Here is a 25,247-nt window from a genome sequence, read left to right on the forward strand (position 1 = left end):
TGCCTTCTCCCTTCCTCCCATCCCAGCCATATCCCCCCTCCTTCTCCCCACTCTCTTGATCTCCTGCCTTCTCTCTCCCTTCTCCCTTTTCCCATCATTTTCCCCATACGCAGGCCAACAAACACTCAGAGGTCGCAGCACATCCCACCCGCCCTGTGTCTGCACTTTGGGATTGAGCCCAGAGCAGGGAGGGCAGCAGAGCCATCCCCTATAAACAGCTCATGCCGAGCTGTCCTTGGGGATGATGGGAACATGAAAGATCAATTCCTTCCACAGCAAATACCCCCCACAGCTTCCTTCTAGTGGCCTATTCCTTCAGTGATGTCCCCTGCTGATGTCCCCATCCATCTCATCATCTCTGACATCCTGGCCGGTGCCAGGCTCCTGCACTCTCGAATCCCACTGGGAGGAGAGGAGACCACGAGCCTGGACACAGCTCGGCACGGCGGCAGGAGGGGACGAGCCCGTTCCCCTAGTCTGAGCTGGCTGCTCCCTGCCAACACGCACGTCACACGCGTGCCTTTTTCAGCTCCAGACACTGCATTTCCCAAGACAACGGCGAAACCCCAGGTCAGGAGGTGGACCGGTAACTCTGGGGGGTGACCCCCAAGTCTGCAGCTCCCAGACGGTCCATCCCAGCACCTCCCTGCTCCATCCCTGTCCACTGCCAGGGGCATCCGAAGAACTTGTCAAACTCTCCTCCAGACGAGCACGTGGCGCAGGTGTGGCTCCCGCCTGGGGACCGTGCCTGCAAGGCTGATGACAGATAGCCCAGCCCGATCCGCACCGGCACATCCCCGCGCCGCTGAGGGCTTCGACCTCTTCCCCACGCAGACGAACGGAGCCCGCGCCCTCTCTCCTGGGCAGGTAGCGGGGGCTTCGCCTCTCTTTCCCACTCCTCTCATCCCTTTGAACCTGGAAATAAGAAAGAAACTGCTTTCCCCTGCCAATCCCATCTTCAAAGCCCGAGCGGCGGGGTCCGGCGCTGGCACAAAGCGCACCATTGTCCGTTCCGGAGGCGGAGAGTCGGCCAGAGCACAAAGGCCGGGGAGACGCTACCCACCGCACCGGGAAGCTCGCCCAGGCCAACAAAAGCATCTTCTCCTGCCCCGAGTCCGAAGCAGGCGAAGGAGGGGGCCCGGGGTGACGGTGAATATGAGCTATTGTCACCGAGAGCCCGGAGCACGGAGGGACCTGCAAAGGTGATCAAACGGCCCAGGCCTGAGCGGGAAGGGGTGGGGTGAGGGGGGACATCCAAAAAAGCCCTTGTCCCTCTTCAGATCTCTCCTTATCTCCCCTGGCTATCTCCTGGGCTTAGCCTGGGTGTACTTGCTTGCAATTACCTCCTCCAAGCCAATCAGGCGCCGAGCACAGCCCTCGGTCCCCTTGACTGAGGTGATTTATAAATGACTCACTGGCTTATTTGAGCACAGACCTCTGCACACCTCCTTGGGAGCACCTCTCTGCCTGGGCTTTCTTGCCACATCTGCAGCTCCCCTCGCAGAATCGGCCCTTTCTCCACCCGGCGAGGCGCAGGTAACCCAGCTCCAACAATCGTGCTCTTTGTCTGGGTGGGCGTGGGGGATTTACACTCTGGTTGCACAGCCACTGGGTGTGAGTTTCAGTATTTGGAGAACTGGTACTTCTTTTTTTTTTTTCCCCCCTTCTCTTTTTCTCCCTCCTTTTGCAAAGAGGATTTACAGCAGCAGATTTACTGAGGAATTAGCAATACCAACGATCCAAGAGCTTGATTTATGAAGAGAGGCTGGAAGAGCCAAATATGTGAATTAATTATTACTAGAATAAATCCTGCCATCTTATCCTGGCTGGCTCCTGCTGAGATCTGTGGGGGGGATTTGCCTGGTATAGGAGAGGCAATACTGATGAGAGACCCTCTGTTTCTGGATCCTTGTTATGATCAGAACTTTCTGTGCGTGGCACTATATAAAATGGTCCCTGCCCCGAGGATGTTGCAGCCCAAATTAGACTTCACGCATACAGGCGTAGTGAGAAAGGATGTGGAGCCCAGTGCCTGTAGGCAATGGTTGAGGAGCACTGGTTGTGCACAGGAATCTAACCTAGGCAAGGGGTCTTTGCTGCACAGGAGATCCTGGTGAATGGATGCATGGCTGTGGGCATGCAATCAGATGAGGAGGGAATTTTAAAGCTGGGAATGAGAAGTGCTCCCAGACTGAGACCTGTCAGACTGGGTGCAGGGTCTCCAGCTCCTCCCAGTTCCATTTCATGGGATGTTTAGGTCCAGTTTGGGCAGGCTCCCTCATATATAGGCAAGAGAAAATATCCCCATAAACCTGCTCCGTTGTAGTAAACTGCTGTTCATGCAGCTAGGATGCTTTCTGCTCTGCCCTGATAAAATTTGTCCAGACCTCATTTGTAAGCAAGCTGAAAACTTAAGCTGGGGACCAGTCCTTTCCCTTGAAGACAAGTCCTTGGAGTGACATTTGTGGCTGTCCACACAGTATTTCTGCCCCAGGTCAGAGATTTCCAGTAGAGAAATGCTGTCCCGTCCTCTGCCTCTGGGGGAGGATGGACTGGGTGACCCCAGAATCCGGAGGGGCGGGGAGCACGTGCAGGAGCAAGCTCTCAGCAGGATCCCGGATAAGTGTTCACAGGCAGTGCAAGAATGCTGCAGTCTGCAAACTTTTTAATTCCTTGGGATTTGCATTGCCTACCTGCTCTTCAAAGGCAGAGGGCAAGGTCTGTGTCAGAGGCGTGCGGAGAGCAGAGACTCATGGCAGCCAGGGACACCAAAGTTTCACTTCTTTTAAGTGCACTTTCCAGCCTTCCCTCCTTCCCATCCCAACGGCTCTGTATGCCGAGGGAGCGCAAGGGGATGGCGAGGATGGACACACTACTTTCCAGGGGACAGACTCAGATGCCATTAAGGTCAGGCACTGCTCTCTGCCTGCCAAGGAGCCGGCAGCCTGATCCCAGCACCGCTGTGCCACACTCAGAAAGGTGACACCTCTGGGGGACTGCAGGACAGGGAAGTTGGGGGCTTTCGGAGGACGATGATGGGGACATATCTACATCCTGGACCGCAGCACCCCAGCCCATGCGCCTGCTGCCTCACCCCAGCCCAGCCCTCCCTCGGCGAGGTACGGCGCTGGATGCAACTACAAAAGTAATGGAGAGTTAGGGTGGGGTTGGGAATAAGTGGGTTAATCAAACAAATGACAGAAAGAGCGGGCAAAATCTGGGCTCATTTACCCCCGTGTCAGTGCAGAGCAGATCCCCTGTGCCTACAGCATTTGGTGCATTTACGACAGCATTAAAAAGAGCAGAAGCTGAGCTGCTGAATATAAGCATTTTACTTAATAAACACCCTTTGAGCCAAACACTTTGGCTTCACCTTCAGTAGCTGGCAGATGTCTGCAGATCTTATTATTCTGGTTACCAAGTGCAGAGCTAGTTTGGTTAGAAACTCATGTGAAGTGGTACATCAAACATTGGCACTGGCCCAGCGACGGCGGAACAAGAGTACAGTGCAGCGCTCCTGCCCAGTGCCTGCGCTGGGCTGGGTCGTTTAAAACAAGAAAAGGGCCATCTGCCTTATGGAAATCACCTATTTAACACACCAAATATTTAATCTAAACAAAAAGATTTAATGCCTGGCTGCTCCGTGGCAAAAGCACAGGAGTGGAGGAACGGGACGGCTGCTCCCAAGGGGGACGTTAAAGCCGAGGTTGCAGCACGGTGCAACAAGATGGGAAGGTGGGAACCGGAGAGAAGCAGAGATGTCTCCTCCCTGCCCCTGCACCCATGGCATACGTCTCCGTCTATGCCTCACCACGGTCAGGCAGGGTTAGCAGCTCCCAGCACCTCTCTCCCTCTTTCGCCCTCTCCCTCTCTTTCTGGCTTTTATTCCACCAGCCATCATGATGGTTCCTGCGTGCTGCTCCTGGAAAATTGACTGAAACAGCAAAGTTCTGACTGAACTTTTTGGACTGGCATTTTGCCTTTCCTGAGGCTAAAAGCCATTTTTGGGATAGAGTATTTTGCATAACTGATCTATATGCTCTCCTAGCATCAGCCTCTTCTATTTCCAAAGGGCAGAGGTTAAGAAAAAGTTAAATTCCATGGCCAAATTGTGTGTATTCAGTGTGTGGCACCATGCGTGCAGCTGGCTGCCCAGCCCCTGAAACACAACTGCCACTTCCCTGCTTCTGCCTCTTCCCCAGATTACTAGGAAAGATCTTTTTACCAATACACTTGGGCCAGAAATGTGGGACTATAGATCTGGCTTTACCACCCCAAGGTGCTTTCTTCCTGAATCAGTTCATTTGCAGATGAACCCTGGCAATTCAGAGCCAAAGGTAAAAGAAAACTAAATCGGATCAAAGCAATTTTAACTGTGAGCAAAAAAGAGTGCCCAGTCAAAGGGCCCATCTGAAGACACTAACCTGAATGAACGTGTCGGGGGTCCCTTGGTGACGAGCTCCCAGTGTGGCCCATCAGCCGGACTCAGTCCTGGCCTGTCCCTGATGCCAGAAGGTCGGAGAGAGTGAACAACCCAGGAGCGTGGGGGCGGATCCGCTGGGCTGATCGGCGCCCGATAGCAGAGGTGAATTATACAACATCCTTTTGAAATACCTGAACTGACTGACAGCAGAAACCTCCTTTTCCTCCTGCCTGTGTGCTTTGCGAGCCCAGCTCGACACCAGAGGCGTGAAAGGGAGAGGGAAGCGGGTGTGCGGCAGGAGGGTGAGGCAGAGTTCAGTCTGGGGGAGCACCCGGCACTGCAGCATCCAGCACTGCAGGGCCTGGCATTGCAGCATCCAGCACTGCAGCATCGGGCACTGCAGCATCGGGCACTGCAGCGCCTGGCACTGCAGCATCGGGCACTGCAGCATCGGGCACTGCAGCACCTGGCATTGCAGAGCCTGGCACTGCAGCATCTGGCACTGCAGCATCTGGCATTGCAGAGCCTGGCACTGCAGCATCTGGCACTGCAGCATCGGGCACTGCAGAGCCTGGCATTGCAGAGCCTGGCACTGCAGCATCGGGCACTGCAGCATCGGGCACTGCAGCATCTGGTATTGCAGAGCCTGTCACTGCAGCATCTGGCACTGCAGCATCTGGCACTGCAGAGCTCGGCGCTGCAGCCGCCCTGTCCTTCCCCATGCCATGCCTCAGCAAGGAAGCACAGCAGTTTTCAGGGGAGGAGGTAAGGGCTTCCTTGCCTGACTTTGCAGGACTTGGGCCCTTTCACCGTATTGCCCCAGGGCTTCCATGGCACCTGCAGCCGGAGCTGGGAGCAGGAGGTTGGGAGTCGCAGCAGACACGGTGCTAAAGGCACTGATTCAGGGGAACAGGAGTCAAGACCTTGTCCTAGTGTCGCAACCAAACCCTTGCACCTGTGCTTGCCTTCTCCCGGCAGACCTTGTCTCCTGGGGTAGGGGAGAGTTGCTTTTTATAACCCTTCCTTGGGCAATGGAGCTGGGAGAGAGATGTTTTTAATGAAGACTCGCCCAGGATATGGAAGAGACCAGACCTCTGAACTCCATCAGCTGAGAAGCAATCAGCAAGGAGATCTACATGTGCATCGCCTTGTGCAAGGAGAAGCGAGGATGGAGAGGGGGCAGACAAAGGAGGAAACATTATTTCCAGAGCAGATTTTTTCTCCCTAAAATGTAGCAGAGGCATTCCCTGAATGTTCAGCTCTTGCACTGGGATCAGTTTGGGCCCTTGTATTACGAATAAGGCAGTGATCAGATCACTTTCCCACTAAATTTTGACTCGCACTCCTTGGACTGGTGTCCCTTTTCTATGCCTATGCCAGCACAGGAAAGTGGCTTTATGCCAATTGCTCCTATCAACACTAGCCAGAAACCTCAATGTGACTTTCCTCTTCCCAAACACAGCTATCACCAGCGTAGGGACTGAAGATAAGGGCTTAGTAAATGCATTTGCAAGATGAACACTGGGAAAAAAGGTCTGTGCTTGGCATGCACAGGCTGGTTTGAGACTGACAGGGCAGGGATCAGCCAGGTATGAACTGATGGGACTCTTAGCTGATGACCTACTGGGACCATATATTTCACCCACCTCATATTTTTGGAGTGAAGCAGTTCTGCCTTCATTTGTCGCTTGCTCCAAGTATCACATCACAGTTATGTATTCAGTGTGTCACAATTTCTCCAAGACCCCAGGCTCAGTAGACTTATCAGTGAAGCCAAACTTCACATTTCTCAGCATCATCCACGCTAGCTGACACATTGGAGGAATGGGCTTCCTGAGAAGCTTGTAACGGGGGCTCTGCACTTGGAGCTCTTCCCCCAGACCTCGTCCTTTATTTCCATGCCCATACTGGAACAGAGCTCTTGAAAAACCTGGTCCCTGCAACGCAGCAATTTACTGGCACTCTGCTTTTCTCTCCACACATATTGCATTGCTTCAGTGTCCTGCCCCAGCTGCAGGATTTAAACCAGCTCTGCAGCTTGCTGTGGTCATATCCCATCAACACCAGGACAGCTGGTTTTGCCTTTTGTTCAAGGAGCAGTCACACAGCGCATTCTCTCTAATTCCGAAATCTCAAAGGTTTAACCTGGTGTTTGATCTAGGGCAAGGCCAGTGATAAGCCAAGTCAAGAACTTGACTCTGTCCGAGATGCTGACATCATTAGCCTGTTTGTTTAAGATGGAATTTAATCATGGGGATATTTTTCCCTCTATACTTGCCTTGTTTATTATTTTTCCTGATTGCAGGCACTTTCGCTCAGCAGGAGAAATTCATTAAAGAGCTGTGATATAATTGGCTGATTCAGTCTGTCTGATGGCAGGCATGCTGCTCAGCAAGTGATGGAGCCGAGAAATAAAGCTGAGCGAGACTTCTTGCACCCGAAACTCAGCTGGGTTTATCACGCCTTAAAAGCTTGTTGCTAAGCCTGGACCTGGGCTACAAAATATTCACAAGGGACAACTGGAAATCTAGAGCAGAGCTGTGGGGCTGGGACCTGGAGAAAGCCGCGGCACGCTGGGAATCTGTTCAGCAATGGGATCTGGAGCAAGGCTGCAAGGCAGGGACAAGACTTGCGCAGACTGACGTGGGAAAACCAGGGAATGACCATTTATCAGATGGGCTTCTGGCATGAGCGTAGGGACTGGGAAAGAGCCTAGGACACTGCTTAGTCTTGGCCTGCACCAATCCTCCAAAAGGTAAAGCTTGTAATTGCTCTTGGAAGGGTATCTCTAGCTGAAAAGGAGCAGCAGGGATGCCAGTGTGTGCATGCCTGCAGAGGGCACTGGATTAAGCACCTGGTAATGCAGGAAGAGGGACATGTCTCCTCTTTCAGCTAGCTGGCACCTAGCTGGCCCTCCAAAGACATAGGCTGGGGTCCCTCCCGAGGCAGCACGGGTGCACATCAGAGCCTGGAATGAGAAACACACCATTGCTGGAGCTGTTTTACAGCAAACTGCACTCGATTGCCCCTGTGATCACTAAAGCATCCACCGCAAGAGAGGGGTTGATGACCTCCCTTTCTAAACCCATTAGCTCCTATTTGCATAATGATTCTGTTGACCTAAATTCTCCCAAAAGTTTCGGCTGCCTGCATCATACTTTCCTTCCTGTCCTGGACTGCTGGGCCACTCTGCTACATATTACTCATGTCTTCCAGCCCCCACTCCAAGGTAACCGCTTATCAGTGAGGACTGACATTAGTCCTACGGATGAACATTTTGCTCATCCTGGTTCCAATGAACTCAGTGTCAAGGTGTGCACTGACTTCAGCAGTACTCACGATACCAAAAGGGGAGAGAGGAGAATCTGGTACATTCAGATCACTCCGTAAGCTCTCAGCAACCTGGATGTTGTTTCTTGGTACATTCTCCTGCCTGAATCACCAGCTTTTTCCACCCCCTCTTCTACTCCTGTGTTGGGCGATGACCCACTTAGATACACGCCATACCACAAATAATTACCAAGATCCTTGTTTTATATCTGACCACTTCCTCCCTCCACTCCCAGCCTCTCCAGTTTGTAATGATTCTCCACACTTCCTAGGCATTGCTGGTCATAGTAAAATAAGGAAGGGTTCTCTGAAGTTCATCACCTTTCTTTGGTGAGACCCAGATACTGGACAGGACTAGTCCATCCAGATGTTTTGACATCTTCACCACTGAAATGAATTAGCAACAGTTATCTTTCTGCACATCACTTCCTAGAATAAACCAAGGAGTCATCCACAGCCTCCCATGGCAAGTGAGAGATAGGAAGGCTGCTGAATGCAAATGAGACCACTCAGCAGCGTAGCAGGAACATCTCGGATGGAAACTGTGTTTAATCACAGTGCCAGTATCTACCATCGCAAACTGTGTCAGGGCTGCCCAGCATTGCAAAGTCTCGCCAACCCCACCGGCACATGGTGAAACTGAGGCATGAGAAAGGTCAAATTACTTGCCCGAGGCAAAAAGGCAGTCACTGGCAGAGCTAAGATTAACACCCATGCTCATCTGCCAGACAATCCAGGACGCGCTCAGGTCCCCTTCATGCGGCATTGCTCATTAGCATCACCTCAAAATAGCTGGTAAAAACTCCCTGTGCCGGGGAGCAGCAGCCCCCGGTGCTGGGAGAAGCCACTCCCAGGACCTGCCTCTGCGCCACGGGGAAACTATTTAGGGTGGAGATGTTCGGGGAGGGCTCCCAGACGCTGGAGGTGTCCGGTCTGTTATACTGCAGGTGGGGCCAGCTCCAGTCACGTTCTTGGCTTTGCTTTTTCTTTTTTTCTGGGAAAAATTTAAATGATCCAGAGATGAACCACGCCAGGCCTCGCTATGTCATCGAACGTCCTGCATATTCGGTCAGCCTCTTCGATGAAGAGTTTGAGAAGAAAAGTAGAAGTTACCCCGTTGGGGAAAAATTGAAAAACATTTTCAGGTAACATAGAATGCTATAGCTGGGGCAAATGTAAATCAGATTTGGTCTGGAATTGGGATATAATTCAGACCTGGGGATATAGCTCCCATTTTTATCCTGGGAAACATTCTCCATGGTCTTCAGGGCTTTGATGGATCAAAGGCACAGGAGAAATGCAAATTGTACTGAAGCAAGTGAAACTGGTTACACTTTTCACTGCCTCAGCTGTTACACTGTAGGGCAAATAAGCGGAACAGTTTGCACCAAGTACATTCGGGATTTGGGGTTCTGTTTCCCAAATTTTTTTAAGAATGAAAAAGGTATAATTGGTGATGTAGGTATGGGTGTGCAGATTATTTCTTTAAACTTTCCAGCTGGGATTTCCTTTTATCAACTTTCTGATTAAAAACAGTGCTGGCTTTTCTTAAAGAAAGATGAAAAATCATGCAAAGAAAGATGAATAATCCTGCTGAATGTTGTCTCGGAAATCTAGCTCCATTCCTTGGAAAAATGAAGGCAGTAATACAGGAAAGAGAGCGAACATATGTGTTAGCAGGCAGAGATGTGAGATGCTGCATGTGCCAACCCACCCAGAAACAATCTTCTTCTTTCAGACACACTTGGGATTTTTTGAACAAGTACCTGAAAAAGTTCATCTTTGGCTCTGTCCAACTGCCCCATGAATCTCTGAGCTGTGTTTCCTCTCTACAGCTTTCCTATCCCCTGTCTGAAGGGTATCATGATATTGGGGAGCAAAATCCTTCACTTTGTGCAGGTTCTCCTTCCAGCTGTGGCAGCATTGGAGACCTTCCACCGAGTCAGCAACATCCCTACAATAATCCTCCATGACATGTCCAGCTAGTTAACTGCAAGAGCCTCACACTCGCAGGGGAGGGCTGTGCACCAAATATTGGGCTCAGGATTTGGTGTGGGAGAAAGGCTGAGACATTCCTAGAAAGATTCTTCCTTGCTCCCTTGCTTGCTCACTTCCCAGCTCAGTTGCTTCCTTCCTTCTTTACTTATTTGCGTTACTTTTTTTTAATCTCCTTTAGATGTTCAGCTTCCAGATTCAAACTCATCCTCTTTAGCCTGTTCCCAATACTTGTGTGGCTTCCCAAGTATAAAATTAAGGACTACATTTTGCCTGATGTTCTCGGTGGGCTCAGTGCGGGGACGATTCAAGTGCCACAAGGTGAGACGCAACGACTTTCTGGGTCACCAAGAGGGGACAGCACTTTGCCAGTTCAAGTAAAGGTCTGCAGATGACAGCTGATGTCCGGTTGGAGGGGGTTAGCTACCTTTACTGCTGACATATATAAACCTAAGCTTTACCTCTGACGTGGCTGTCCCCATATTTCTCTGCGGTGCCCTTCCCTGCCCTCTTTGGCCTCTCCTGCCCAGAAAGCAGCAGTCTGTGCTGGCCACGGCACTTTCTTGGAGCTGATGTGAGTGTGAGCAGGGCAGGGGGCTGACACCAGCTGCAGAGACCTGGGTGACCTGCCCATTTCCTCGGTGTTTTCCAGGGATGGCCTTCGCACTGCTGGCCAATCTGCCTCCCGTCAATGGGCTCTACTCCTCCTTCTTCCCCTTGGTAACATACCTCTTCCTTGGTGGTATCCATCAGATGGTCCCAGGTAAGAGCCTGCAGAGCAATTGTCTGCACAGGGCAGTTAAATACTGGCTGGCAATACAATACAAATACTGGTGTGTCCCAGAACAGAGACGTTTGGGTATGTTTGGTCCTTCAGGGGTTTACGGGATCCCTGATTCTGGCTGCACAGCAGGATCTCACCCCAGTGAACTATTGCCGCATCTTGCCGCGGGGCTGTCTGCGGTGATGGGCTGGGTGGTTTGGTCTGGAGAGCCTAACCTGTCCAAGTGCCTTCCAGGACAGGATGCTCTCCAGAGAAAACTACTGACATCACTGTGTTGTGCTGTAGGTACTTTTGCAGTCATCAGCATTATTGTTGGCAACGTCTGCAATGAGCTGGCTCCGGAGTCAGACTTCCAGTACTTCAACCATACTACCAATGAGACCAGTGTGAATACCACAGCCCTGGAAGCAGCCAGGCTGGAGATCTCTGCCACGTTAGCCTGCCTGACAGCCATCATACAAGTAAGGACTCGCTGCACCGCCTGTGCTGTGTCCTCTGGCCAGAGCTGACCCACACGGAGTCAGCCAAACGCTCTCTCTGGAGCAGAGACGGTGGTAGCAGATGCTAGAAGAGGCCCCACTTCTAAGTGGATGATGCCTCAGCATAGAGGTTTTTGGGGATCCCACCCCAGCTGCAGCCTTGGTGTGAAATTCTCCGAACGGACTAGCCAAGGGTGATCTCCTGGGGCAGGATCGCAGCCAGTGATGACACCCCAGCACCCTGCAGCTTTCCTCTCCCCACCCCTGCTACGGACCGGTCTGCTCAGCCCAGCCCGTGCCGTGGCTGCGTGGGAGGGATGCACCCTTCTTCCCAGCTGAGCAGCCTGCCCGACACAGGCACGCTCAGGCTCTGCACCTCGCCCTTTTGGGCTGGCACGCTTCTAATAACGCCTTGTCTGTCCTACCCTAGCTGTGCCTGGGATTCGTGCAGTTTGGCTTTGTTGCTATCTACCTCTCAGAGTCTTTCATCAGGGGCTTCATGACAGCAGCAGGGTTGCAGATCCTCATCTCCGTGCTCAAGTACGTCTTCGGCTTGACAGTCCCATCTTACACCGGGCCCTTAGCTATCGTCTATGTAAGTGGGTGCTCTGGACAAGGGCCTTCCCTGCACCTCCTCCCCCAGCGACCACCACACCGCAGGCATCGCTGCCACCCGTGCAAGGGAAAGGGGGGCTTGGAGAGAAGGAAAGGGTGGAGGGAGGGGGAATACGTCTGTCTGCACCACTCCCTGCCCAGCACACCTACGCTGCTGCCATTGTATTTCCTATACAGTATTATCTGAGCCCTTGTCTGCTAGTTTCTAATCAGATATAATGAAATGGGTCTGCAATTTGGGGAGAATATGAACTGTGTTGCTTTACAACAGGAGTCTTGCAAAACTGTTAGCAACAGAAACTTTTCCTATGGACAGGTTTACCCATTCCTGGGCTTTCCTGCATCTTCCATGGATGCATCCTCCATTGATGCAGCTGAAACTGCATTTCACTGGACAGCACAGACTCAGGGCTGGCTGCTGGTCTCTCAGCAGCAGGGTTTCTAGCATTTCTCTCACCCTCGTCACATCTCGGGGTGTTTGCAGTTGATTATGGTAAAAAGTGTTCTCCATTGTGCTTGTCCAGAGTCTCTGGTTCCCCATGACACCTTCTCCTCTTCTCTCCCCTTTAGACATTCATTGATATTTGTAAAGGTCTGCCCAAAACCAACGTGGCCTCCCTGGTCTATGCCTTGGTCAGTGCTGTGCTCCTGATCATTGTCAAGGAGCTCAACCTAAAGTACATGAAAAAGATCCGGATGCCCATCCCCATGGAGATCATCATTGTAAGTGACATGTGAGCTGTCCCTCGGACCCTCCAGGAGACAGTCCCTCCCCTCACCTTACAGGCCTGGGACACGACACCCACTTCTGCTCACAGAGGGTCCATCATGTAGACCATCTACACAGTGAATACGACGTGACCCTCATGTGGGTTGGGGTCAGAAATTGGGCCATCCTCATGGAGGATACCTCTGATGCTCAAGTCATCCCTGTTAGACTGTACCTGCATCCTGGTGATGCTGAGGATGAGGAACATAACTCCTGCTGGGGAGGTTCTCTCCTTTCCAAGCCTGAATTTGGTGCTAATTTTCTACTGTCAGCCCCAGGAGCACAGCAAGCGTAGTGCTTCTGAGAGAGCTCATGCTCTTTCTGGTTACTGCTCTTTTATTCTCTGTACTTCCAGGTAATAGTTGCGACTGCAATCTCTGGCAGCTTCAACATGCCCGAGAAGTACGGCATGCCAGTAGTTGGGAAGATCAGCATGGGGTAAGTGCATGTGCAGGTCTGACTCAACTTCCAGATAATTTTCCTTCCTCCTCCTCCTCCTGCAGCCTGGAAAACAGCTCACTCTTTCCTGCTGTATGACAGTCCCCTTCCAGGACTGTCAGGCAGCACTGCTGCTCCCTGTTACACAACTGTCACCATCCACTCAAGCTGTCCACGGTGTAGACACGGATTATGTCATTCCTGAACACACAAGCTCCTCACCCACTTCACCGGCCTCCGGACACTAGTGTCACAACTGCTTCTCGCCTCCACTCTGAGTACAGGTTCCCAGCACCAACCCTGCCCCTGGTGAACAAGTGGAAAGACATGATCGGCACAGCTTTCTCACTCGCCATTGTGAGCTACGTGATCAACTTAGCCATGGGGAGAACGCTGGCAGCCAAGCACGGCTACGACGTGGACCCCAACCAGGTAACGCTTGGTCTGGAAGGACGCAAAGACCGTTCCCCTTGCTCTCAGGCGTGAAAGGAAAACCTCACTGCATGAATGGGAAGCTTTCAAACGTGCTCTGCTTAAAACAGACGTGCTGCTCCCATGCATGCAGGCTCACGTGGCAGCTTGCCATGTGGGGGTTGAAAGGATATGGCAGATCCATCTCCCATGGACTGGAGAGAGACTGCAAAAGGGAAGAAAACTTTAGGTTGAGCTCTCCCTCCTGACCTGAGGCTTCAGCCCTGAGTGCTGGCACAGATGGCATTTTTGCAGGTTGTTGGAGCACAATGAGGCACATGTATTTTTCACTGAGTGGAGAAAGACCTGGATTCCTGGTGTGTCACCCAGATACTGTAAGAGGCAGGACATTAAATAATCCTCTTTTGTCATCACTGGCACAGTGGCAGTTTTCAATAACAGCCACACATACCACATGAAGCCCTGCCCTTAGTGTGTCAACAGATGACAACGTGTTTATGTGGAATTGTGCTTCCAGGTTTCCCTGCTATACCAGAGCCCATCCCAGCTCTTACTGGAAGGAAAGGGTCTGGGACACAGCGTAGAGAACCCAGGTCCCTTCCCTGGCTACACAAACCCCAGACTCGGGTACCTGCTCAGCCTGCCTGCGTGCATTGGCAGGGCAGGATGGGCAGCTGTCCTTTCTGATGACCATGTTTCCCCATCTCCACAGGAAATGCTGGCCCTGGGCTGCAGCAACTTCTTTGGATCCTTCTTCAAAATCCATGTGATCTGCTGTGCTCTCTCTGTCACTCTCGCCGTCGATGGGGCAGGAGGGAAATCACAAGTTAGTACCTCCTTCTCCTCTCTTCCCTACGTGACCCTACTTGACAACAAACCCCTATAGCTGCTGCAAGCTGCCAGCCTTACATCGCTGCTGCAGGTCTGGAGAAGCTCCATGTATAAGTGCTTCACATTGCTGTTGTTAAAGCAGAATTTCCTCCTTCCCCAACCCCATTTTGTTCCCTGGATGGTTCTTTGGATTGGTCACAGATGTAGGGCTGTAAATCTGCATTCCCAGTCTGGCTCCCCCGATTGAGCAGAGCTACCACGTGAGGGAATTTTGGGGTTATCTGTGAGATCTGCAAAATCCTAGCCTACTTCTCGGAGGCAATCATCTGCTCACATAAAATACTGCAGTGACCAGTTTTGCCGTTGGCTGAAGCAGCAGGAGAGGAAAGACCCAGAGGGGGTTTAGGAAGACCCTGACGTTTGCTGAAGTGATTTCTTTCTCTTTTGCAGGTGGCAAGTTTCTTTGTGGCCTTGGTGGTTATGGTGACCATGCTGGCTCTGGGGATCTACCTTGAACCTCTTCCAAAGGTAACACAAACCGTGCAGACAGCGTGGCCATTGCATCGCATACTCTACACACCCAAGCGAAGGCACAGCCATGCTCCAAAAACCCCTGACGCAAACTGCTGCACAGCACGGTTTGCTCCTGGCCTGGGGTCCTGTCTGCACTGAGTCTCTGGAAGCAAGAATAGCCTAAATTACCATACTCGGCTCCAAGTGGGATCTTTGTGAGCATCACCCTTTCCCATTCCCTTGTGGTAACTGGACCAAGGAAGGCAGACACTGCAGAAAGCACCTGCTGCAAAACGTGGCACATCCACACTGTACATCCGCATCCTAGCTGATACGCTCCCCTCTCCTCCACAGTCTGTCCTGGGAGCCCTGATCGCGGTGAACCTGAAAAACTCCCTCAAGCAGCTGGCTGATCCCTTCTACCTGTGGAAGAAGAGCAAGCTGGACTGCGTGAGTGCCTGGGGACGGGTGGGAGGCATCCGCCTGCCTTACACTGGCTGCTCAGCCCACGGCTGCGTGAGGCAGAGGCAGGGCGAGCAGACTAGCCCCCCGGCAGGCTTTTGCAGAAGGTGGGTTTCACTCTCTCGGTGCGATCCTGCTTCCAACCACTCGCCAACGAGGTCCCAAGCAGCGGCGGAGCCTGTCCTGCCCAGCTGAGCACTCTCATGCTTAGCGCACATATCAGAGAGGCCTGAACTATTACCTGCTCTGTTTAAATGCCAATCAACTGCGGGAGCCTGTTTGCCCAGAACTAGCCAAACCGGCCCTGCTCAATATCTGGGAGTCATGACTTAAAAACTCACACAATAGCCCTCCAGGGTGAGGAGAGCCCTTCACAGCGATAAGGACTCCAGGCACTGGTTGATGTATAAACCCAGGCAGGGGGTGCAGGGGAGTGAGAACGGAATTTGGAAATGTCTGACATAAAAAGACAGTGTTTGAACAGGACTCCCACGGCTGAGTGGTGTGTGTGGACACTGAGCCAATATCCTGTCAGGTCCCGACAAACCGCCTTATCGGAGAAATCAGGAGTCCAAAGGGGCTGACCTGAGTCATCAAGAGCTTTCCCAAAATACTGTTCAAACAGGTGCTGGAGAAGAGATGGGTTAGCAGTCCAGGCAGAGATTTCACAGGAGTGTGATCATGACATGAAGGCACACTCCAGCACAGGGCATGAGCTACAAAAAAATGGTCCATGCTTAGGAGTGATCCCGGCAGACTAACCGGACCAGGGATGTGCGACATCTGAGCTGACATGGTTATGCAGGCAAGAACCAGCAGAGTGGGAAAGTTGCTGATGGGAAGATGCAATTCTCTGTCAGGAATCGTTTATGGCAGTTTAAGCACATCTCTGAATGGGTTCTGCTGATGCCTGGTAGGTAGGATGGAAGGTCTCAGTCGGCTCTGGCAGTTCATGTGAGGGCAGGTGAAGTTATTGCCTTTTATCAGAGCTCGCAGAGGGGAGCACAGACCGGCCCTACGGGCTGAACAGCCCCCAGCCCAAAGTCCAGGCAGACACCTGAGCGGACACTGGGCTGAGCGGAGATGCATGGTGCTGCCTGGGGAACACCCTGCCAGTGTGTCTCTGCCAGACTTGGTCACCACAGCGGAGGTGAATGGGTCTCAGAAACCTCTTTGATTTCCCCCATGTGAATCATCTCTCCTCCATGGCACAGCCAGACCCACTGACCCAGCTGTGCTGTTCCCACTGAGCTGCTGGAACAAAGCTCTTGCTACCAGCAACCACAGACAGCCTATAGGTGTAGGGAGCATGGGGACCAGGCAGATGCCAATGGAGTGAACGGCATTCCCCTGACCTTAATCTCCCTGGAATTTGAACTAGATTCAGTGTCCTGTCCCAAAATGGGGAACACCATTTCTGGGTGATGTCAGACCATCAGTGTTCATTACCTCAAGTCTGGTTGTGTTTCAGCGCTAACTGCAGGGATCACTCCACAGATACAGCCCAGTGTGAAGTCTGGATGGAGGGAAGCCCTTACTTGCCATTTATATGCACAATGCATATAAATTAAGATGCTGAAGTCATCAAAGTTACCCTGATTTGTCCAAGGTCAAAGTTAGGTTTTATCAGTTTTGAGGATGGGATTGTAATAACCTGATAATTATTCTCAGAGGGCATGTTTATATGCTTAGGCAGGACTAATTTCATACGGAGGGAGATGCTCAAGTGCTAATATATAAAAATGACAAATGACAGAGCTCTGAGCTGAGAGGTGGAGCAGGATTTGGTATGCTCTGTCATACTTTGTCATCAAATTTGCTCTGTGTTCAGGTCATTTATAGTAGGTGCTCAGATGGTTTTCAGATCGATGCTCATTCCTTCTGAAATGCTCTGACAGCAGGAGCTTTCTTGGGGTTAGGAGCAGTTACTGAGCATCAGATGGTCTGATCTGCAGGAGCCTTCTCCTGACTAGTTAGGCTGATGCTTTTTGAACTGAATGAGTGGTGCGGGTGTTATGCACTAGCTGCTTTTACGGCTGAAAAAATGGGGCTTCTGGCAAGCTTCCCAGCAGTGATGTTTCACACGAAAGCGTGCAATAAACTGTATCATTAGAATAGCCGCAGAATTCAGGCCTTGGTCTTTTGATCCTCAGCTGTGTAGCTCTTGAGGTCCAGAATATCAGCACATAGACATTTTCCATCCAACACCATGCTCCAGCCTGTGGTACAGTAAAATTACCTGCCATGCTCTTCTCTTTCTGCAGTTGGTCTGGCTGGTGAGCTTCTTGTCCGCTTTCTTCCTGAGCCTTCCCTATGGAGTTGCGGTGGGCGTGGGATTTTCCGTGCTGGTTGTGGTTTTCCATACCCAGTTGTAAGTACCAGTGTAGCTACAAAAAAACAAAAGAGAAGGAAAATCTCCCAGTTGCAGAATAAACGACAGATTATTTTTATAACCGACCTCTGGCCCACGTTTCGAAGGAACGTGCAGCAGGAGCCTGGGGGAGTGCAGGTGTCCTCCCCAGCCCCTGGAATGTGCAAACAGGAATGGCAGGCGCTAATTTACTGCCTGCATTCTCACTCCTGCGCACAGTTAGCAATGTGCACATCCCAAGGCAGGGGGAAGTCTGCAGGTATTTACTTCAGCACGAAAAGCTACCTGCATAGTTCCCAGCAGAAAATCCTGCTCATAAAAAGAGCCGCGTATATGTGCAGAGACTGGCGTGAAGTTTTCACACCATTTTTAATCCATCAAAGCCCTTTATTAATACTTCCCAGCCTGGGATCTCAAACTGCTGACTCTTTTTTGCCCTGTAGACTCTGCAGGGATGAAACCTAAGTATTTTCATAAAGCAAATTTTCAAATCCTGGTATGGAATGTGAAGCAAAGTAGTTTTCTTCCCTTGCAACATTTACTCTAATTCTGATCGCATCTTTTCTCCTAGCCGTAACGGCTCTGCCCTGGGCCAAGTAACTTCCACTGACATCTACAAGAACCCTAAAGCCTACAACAAGGTAAGCAGAAACTAAAGCATCCTCAGAGAAAATGCTGTTCTTTGCCACTGGTACCCAATGTGATCAGGAAACTCAAGTCCATGTTTCTGTCTCAGCGAGGTTTTTTGCTGCCTGTTTCAGGGGTAGCAGGAGAGCTCCTGTTCAGTTTGACCTTCCCAGTTATCTGCTGGCCAAAATCCCAGCCACCCTGCACGTCACACACACCCCGTCAGGCATGGTTTGAGCTCTTGTCTCTGTTGCAGGTACACGAACTTAATGGGATTAAAATTGTGACCTACTGCTCGCCACTGTATTTTGCCAACTCAGAGATATTCCGTGAGAAGATTATAGCCAAGGTGAGCAGTGCTCTAATAAATTTCTGCTTGCAGCCAATCCCAAATGGCCCTTGCTCTCTCCTGTATTGCTCCGTGGAGACAATTAAGCCTAGGAGGTTCATGAAAGATGGTCACGTCCATCCTCTACTCTTCCATCCTTTTCTCCCTGATCTTCAGGACTGTTTGTAGACCTCGTTTTAGAGGTTATGCCTGCATCCTGGCAGGTATCCTCCTCCAAGCTCTGCCAGAGCAGAGTCATCCTGCTACTGCAAGTCTCTCCTCCCTACATGTGCAGATACCCTGAGTTACTGAAGATGTTGTTTGGTTGCCATCAGGATCACCTCACTCCGGTGTACAGCTGGTGCTGTCCTCCTGTGCCACATGCCACAGGCTGGGAAACAGCAGGAAAGAAACAGCAGCCCCTGACTACGGGACTGAATGGACTTTTTCAGATAAAACTCCCTCTCTTTTCCACAGACCGGGGTGGATCCTGGTAAAGTGTACTTAGCCAGGAAGAAATATGTGAAACGGCAGGAGAAGGGGACAGCACAACCACCAACAAAGCTACCAAAATTCTTATTGAGGCAGAACAAGGTAACTCAGTTTGGGTTCCTGTGTTGATGAATAAGACTCCTCAAGTCCCCATCAAACAGTTCCTCTTGACATAGGATTTTCTGCACTGTCTTCCTAGCCACATTTACCACCTCTTGCCTTCTTTCCTTCCCATCCACATCTCCATTCCTCCCAATAGCCAAAACCTTAAGATGCAGGAGAACTGGAAATGGCTGGGAGCAAGAAAGCCATAGAGATGGCTAGAATGGAAACATGGTAAACAATTTGCTAGAAACTGGGCTTGCCCTCTTTCTCTAAGGATGCATCTATGTCAGCATTTCAGTTCAAAAGTGCCCCTTTGAAGCACATTTCCCAGCCATCCCAGCTTCATTTGGTTTGCATTGCTGAGCAGTCTTGAAGCATGTGAACAGGAATCATTTAAAATTAACCTAACATACTCCAACCCCAAGGGACATTCAGTCTAGCCCAAGTCTAGCACCAGTCTGGAGTTAGTCCAGATTAAAACACTTCATGCCACTGAATAGGTGCATTCACATGTCAGGATCTCAGCTTGTGCTGATAATTGTGCCCTGCCCTGACTGTGCATTTCTGCTTTGCTGTAGACCTTGTCTTTGCAAGAGCTCCAGAAAGACTTTGAAAGCACCTCTCCAACAGATACCAATAACAACCAGACGACTGCTAATGGTGCCAGCATCTCCTACGTCACATTCCGTCCACCTGCCAACGGTGCTGGGCAAGTGCACACCTCCAGCGAGCTGGGCAGCACCACTACTCTGCAAGGAAGCACATTCAGTGTCATGCCCACAGCAGATGTTGACCCTATGATGACAGCACCGCCCTATATCAGCTTTCACACCATCATCCTGGACATGAGTGGAGTGTGTTTTGTTGACCTCATGGGCACAAAAGCACTGGGCAAGGTTAGTTCTGTACTACAAACATAGCCAAGCAACACATCAACCAGGTACCTTCTACTCTCTTGGGCAACTCAGATAAAGATGTTTACCCTCCTCAAGAGAAGGTTTGTGTGGCTTTCTCCTTCAGCTTCCCCAGGACACGTGTAAAGCCCTGGATAAAAGACTTTATGTCTAAACACAAAACTGGAGCAGCAGTGTTATTAATCCTCTCTTTCCCCTCTCATCCCTTCTAGTTGTGTTCCAGTTATCAGAAGATTGGGATTAAAGTGTTCTTGGCAAACGTGCATGGTAAGAATCCAAGAAGAACACATTTCCATGTGATCTTCCCCCGTTTATGTGCTCCTGACAGACAGGAGATCTTTTTGTCTTCTTTATGCAAACTGTGTGAGCTGTCAGCTTTTTGTTGGACCAAACCAGAACAGATGAAAGAAGAGAACAGAAGAAAGGAAACACTGTTCTCTGTGTGTGAAATAGGTCCTTTCATTTGGGAAGTGATATGACTGGAACATCACCACATTTAGCACGTAGAAAAATAGATCCCTACACTCTCCTTTCTATAGCAAACCTGCTTCTTCCCTATGCATCCCAGCCTTGCTTTAGCTCAGAGGACCACCGTCAGCCATGTGCACTATCAAAGGCTTCCTTCTTTGGTTTCCTTGTTGTTCATGTGCTTTTCATTTCTTCAGCTCAGGTGTACAATGACATCAGCACAGGTGGAGTCTTTGAGGAAGGAGGCCTGGACCGAAGTCACATCTTCTTGACGATCCATGATGCTGTTTTGTTTGCACTGGCCAATATCAAAGAAGTTGTCCACCCGCCCATCTTAGAAGAGGTAAATTTGCTCCCCAGTCTTTCTCCAGCTCACAGTACTGTACTATTAGGTTTACACACTGCATCAGCAGAAAGGAAGAATAACAACTCAATACTGCACCTAATATAAGTTTCTTATTTATCTCAAGTGGCAAAGTTCTAAATCCAAGAAAATATTTCATCTCCTAATTCTCATGTATGGGCCAAGTACCTACTGACTGAATTGATTTCAATGGGAATTCAGAAGTGTAAATGTCTTCTGCAAACCCCTAGCTGGGAGATGAATGTTGTCCCAGCCTGGAGAAGCCAAAAGAGCTGTTCCAGCACTATGCTGTCAGTTTGGTGTTGGCTGGAACATGCAGCTGCACACAAAGGCAGAATTTGGCCCTCAGAAATGAAGGCAAAGCACATGTCCCTGTCCTTGAATAGCCCCAGCATCCATGAATGCTTCCCTTGGTGGGAGGAGAAAAGGCCGAAGCAGGAATGTGGCACATGCTGACAACACAGGGTCAGACAGGCTATTTCCCCAAACATGGGTTGGTTTATTGCACGGTAATTGGAGTTGGAACCAGGGCAGTGTTAGCCAGTTATCTCATGAGAGTAAGTTAAAGTATCTCATATCTCGGCAGAGAGATATGTAAATGCCAGCTCAGTCAGAGGAGATAAACAATTGAAAGAGGATTCCTTCTGTGCCCCTTCTTCCTGGGCATTTCCCTTTGAGCACGTCTGATGTTTTAAGCCTGGGTTAGTAATTTTTTTCATTCCTTTCAACCCTGCGCTCTGCTAATTTGTGGATTTGATTCTTTCCTGCACAGATGCCGAATCAGACAGAGCTCTCCATCTATGACGAGTCCGTGGATGAAAGCAGTGCAGAGTTCAAGAACTTGGAGGAGGTTAGTTCTAGTGCCAGGGGTCACTTCTTCAGCTGTGGACACAAGGTGGAAATCAGAAGTCATGGTTGGGATTGATTAGATGGGAAGTCCCCTGTGCCACTGCCAGGCAAACTGCTAGCAACAGTAAAGCTTTGAAAAGTTAGTCTCAAAAATAATTTAAAATCCCTGTCATGAGGAGCTCTGGCAGGCACCTGGAGGAAGGAGCAGCTAGGTTACCCCACAGGGGAATCCTTTAATCCATTTTGGGCCACATAGCTCAGGTTCACAGTCAGACCTGTGGTCTCTATGCCCTGGGATAAACTTGGAGAACCAGGTTTAGCTCAAGCCCAAAAGAAGGGTCACTGCTTAAGTTTTTCAGCACAGACTTTCTTAATGCTGAAGTGATCTGCACCCACTGAACCCAGGTCCCTGGGAGGAGATCTATTCCAATGCTGACCTTCCCCATGCGATTCATGCACAGCTGGAAGCAGAGCAACCTCCCCACCACCAGCTTTCCGTTGTGGAGGAGGACTGGGAAGGGTTGGAGTTTCTGGTGGCGTTTTTCTCTGTGATTGAATGACTGCTGAGCTGCGCTGCTGGGTTTGTGCCACGGTATCAGCCCTAACCCAGCGTGCCTTGTGTGCCCTTTAGGAGATGTTTGGAAGCATGTTCCACTCAGAGACCCAGACAGCTCTGTGAGCACACAGGGAGCGTCAGCATGCGGGCAAACCCTCCCGAACAGACTCTGCTCTCCCATCCCTTCGTGAAGAGCTGCACTTCCACCTGGGGATACAATAAGTTTGCAAAGCAAGGGGCCATCGCGCCTCTTGAACTGATAAATTCCTCCCTCCTTCCTGCTCTGCTTCTGGTATTCAGAGCAATGGACTCTGGAGCAGGCAACAGAAATCTACGGAAGCTGGAACTCAGGAAATGCCATCTCATTAATTACAGAAGAGAAGCAAGTTTATTCGAAGGCAGGTGCCTTAACACATGGGATGATTAGTCATTATTGCCAAGTGCTCTCCTTTGTCTCACACAATCGCACCCTTCTGCCCACATAGGCATTACGTAATTCAGGCATCCCCCCTCTTTCTTTTCCCTCCTCCCTCTTTTCCTGATGAAGTGAAATACAAGCAAATATCAAGCGCCTTTCACGGACTTGATTCACGAGCAAAAGCAACTCTTGCAAGGTGCAGCGATGCAGCTTTGTAAGGCAATGTTGTTCTAAAATGTGCACTGACCTTCGGGGTGTCTGCGCAGTAAGTGCAAACCCCTGAATTTCCCTGCGTGTCTGTGTAGCACCACTTCTGCCTTTCCTGTGACCCCTCTTCTATGACCCCCTGCACTGCTGCCTTTGTGACCCAGCATCCCAGAAACCACTGCCTCAAACCAATGCTGTATTTCTGATATCCCGAAGATGTTGGTACTATCTCTCAGTAGGGCTACTTTCTGGATTACATTTTTCTTTTCTTACTAATAGGACTAGCTTGTAACCAGAAATAAGAATTCCTTGTTCCTGTGTGTTACATGCACATATTGTCCTGCCTGTCCAGTGCGTTGACTATGTGTTCAAAAGACCCAGGGTCCAGTTCAAATCCCCTCTGAAGTTTTTTAGGGATCTTTCTACTGACTGAATGGCGCTTCAGATAAGGCTCTTAGACTGTGAATGGCATGAAAGCATTAATCCCAAGGGCATTCTGACTCTTCCATCTTCTTGTTGACTGGAGCAACTGAAAGATTTAGACCAGAACATGGATGACTGCTTTGGGGAAACATGTTTTTTCCCAAATAATTTTGATCACAAGTAGCAAATTCTAGGGAAAGGGAAGGAAGCCCTTTCTGCACGCTTTTCATGATGCCATTGATCCAGAGCAGTAAATCTGAAATTTGAGTGTATTTTATGCCTGCAACTAAGGAACAGCCCACGTGACACCCTGTGCTATGCAGGTCTTCTGGTGACAAGCTCTCAAATGGTCACTTGTGCAGCAAAAGAAAACTCTTGTATAGTATGTGATATTTCCATAACAATTCTCTACTACATGGTTGATGATTTTCACTAAAATTCACCACAGACTGATGCTACCAGGACCATCTACCTCTCAGGCAAACAAGCCTGCCTCACTAACCCAGAGACAGACAGATGAGATCTTAATAATTTCTAAAAATCTGACATTCTTTTATATTTGAGTGATGCTAATAACAACTGCTATTTTAGTTTCCTTTTCTGATGCCTTCCGTTCTTACCCGGTGCTGATGTTGTGACAGTAATGACAAGATGACAATATTTCTTCAGTGCATTTCAACCTCAAATATGGCTTTTATGAAAATAAGGTTATAAAAAAAATAAGATAAAGACACATACTGGTATGTCTTCAATTGCAATGAAAACAATTTCTTTTGTTTGAATTTCAAGTCTTCCTACAAAGTCTTTCCAGCACTGGGATAAAATGCAAGAGTCAACAAGAAAAAAAGAACAGTAATGGAAGCAAAAGTGGACAGTCTGTTATCTTTCCATGAATGCAAAAAATAAAGAGTGGCCTTAATAATGAAAGTAGATTATATTTTTAAAAGTTATTTCTATTTTATTACTCTAAGATATTAAAAATATTAGCAAGCTTTAATGTACAGTTTTGAAGTACATATTCATTATTGAGCTGATTCACTAGCAGATTGCTAGGAGGCTTTCTGGGGAGAGAAAGTGGGGCTTTCCTACAGCTCCCAGATGTCTCATTTTTAAGGAAAATAGAGCTTCATGAACCATCACAGCTAGACAACCATTAAAGGAAAAAACATCAGGACCCTGCCAGTTTGGTTTTATGTAACACCTCATTAACTAAGTCACCATTTCTCTACCTCAGTTTCTGATTATGTGGTGCAGGAGAGAGTAATAAAACCAAAGGAGGTTAGTTTCCAAAAGGAAAAACCCACTAACTAATGGTTATTACTTATTTTAATCTTAGAGAGCAGTGATTTTTCCAGAACCATGTATAGCTTGTTCTATAAGGTAAAATCAAGAGATTAATTCTCTTAAATTATCTTTGAGGGTGATTACTCATGGTCTTTTGTTACTGCCTGAGTGCTTCTTTTACTTGCTCGTTTGAAAAAAAGCAACAAAGAAATTGGTGCAATGGAACAAGAAACTATCCTACAGTAGCTAATCAGTATTTCTGTATCTCTGAGGTGGCATCACGTTAAATGAGGAAAATTCCAATTTCCAGCTCTTCATTCAGGGTTAATTACAGGAGCCTGGTTTCACAGTCTCAGGGCCTAACAGGCCAAACGCAGGAAGCCTCAGAGCAACAGACCTTGTATAAAAATAGACTGTATTTCTTGAAGTTCCTACAAGCATAATGGATGGGATGTCAAGAGAGACGGCTTGAAAGTAGCAGCAGTGACTATATGCTCTGCGATTCTGATGACCCAGGAAGAAGAATACCTCATTTCTGCAGCCATGGGCCAATTCTAGCAATAAATGTAATATCAGTGGGCAAATGGCATTGCTGGAGGCCAGCTCAAAGTCTTAATTTCCAAGTGCCCAGGCAAGAGAATTAGGGAAGCTCGAATTCACGCCGGGGTAGAAAAGTTTTAATTTCCAGTGTCCCTTTATTGCTCTTAAAGTAACACTGATGTTGATGTGTAATGGCTCTGAAGCCTTACTTGATAAATGCATGATGTATA

The 25,247-nt window shown here is 49.5% G+C and overlaps 2 protein-coding genes across 2 annotated transcripts in view; one reads left to right on the forward strand and one right to left on the reverse strand.

Moving 5' to 3' along the window:
• Window positions 1–4,585, reverse strand: part of RHEX (regulator of hemoglobinization and erythroid cell expansion) — a 36,645-nt gene extending 32,060 nt beyond the window's left edge. Inside the window, exon 1 of the mRNA XM_030000252.2 lies at window positions 4,425–4,585. Within this exon, the coding sequence (XP_029856112.1) occupies window positions 4,425–4,476 (52 nt within the window). The 5' untranslated portion in view covers window positions 4,477–4,585. The remainder of the gene's footprint in view (window positions 1–4,424) is intronic.
• Window positions 1,175–25,247, forward strand: SLC26A9 (solute carrier family 26 member 9). Its single transcript, XM_030000245.1, has 21 exons — window positions 1,175–1,536; window positions 8,772–8,898; window positions 9,930–10,069; window positions 10,401–10,511; window positions 10,818–10,993; window positions 11,442–11,606; window positions 12,197–12,349; window positions 12,751–12,833; window positions 13,118–13,265; window positions 13,978–14,091; window positions 14,547–14,624; window positions 14,964–15,059; window positions 17,336–17,442; window positions 18,014–18,083; window positions 18,326–18,418; window positions 18,875–18,991; window positions 19,573–19,890; window positions 20,121–20,175; window positions 20,574–20,719; window positions 21,513–21,590; window positions 22,221–25,247. The coding sequence occupies exons 2-21, from the start codon at window positions 8,774–8,776 to the stop codon at window positions 22,266–22,268; spliced, it is 2,421 nt and encodes an 806-aa protein (XP_029856105.1). The 5' UTR covers window positions 1,175–1,536; window positions 8,772–8,773; the 3' UTR covers window positions 22,269–25,247.

Source organism: Aquila chrysaetos, chromosome 24 (genome assembly GCF_900496995.4).
Source record: "Aquila chrysaetos chrysaetos chromosome 24, bAquChr1.4, whole genome shotgun sequence".
In the NCBI taxonomy this organism is placed as follows: domain Eukaryota; kingdom Metazoa; phylum Chordata; class Aves; order Accipitriformes; family Accipitridae; genus Aquila; species Aquila chrysaetos.

Excerpts from the sequence above, each read along its gene's own strand:
- SLC26A9 (XM_030000245.1), top strand. The coding sequence starts at position 8,774 with ATGAACCACGCCAGGCCTCGCTATGTCATCGAACGTCCTGCATATTCG. Across the intron at positions 13,266-13,977 it reads ACGACGTGGACCCCAACCAG|GAAATGCTGGCCCTGGGCTG; the intron begins GTAACGCTTGGT and ends CCATCTCCACAG. Across the intron at positions 19,891-20,120 it reads GCACAAAAGCACTGGGCAAG|TTGTGTTCCAGTTATCAGAA; the intron begins GTTAGTTCTGTA and ends CATCCCTTCTAG.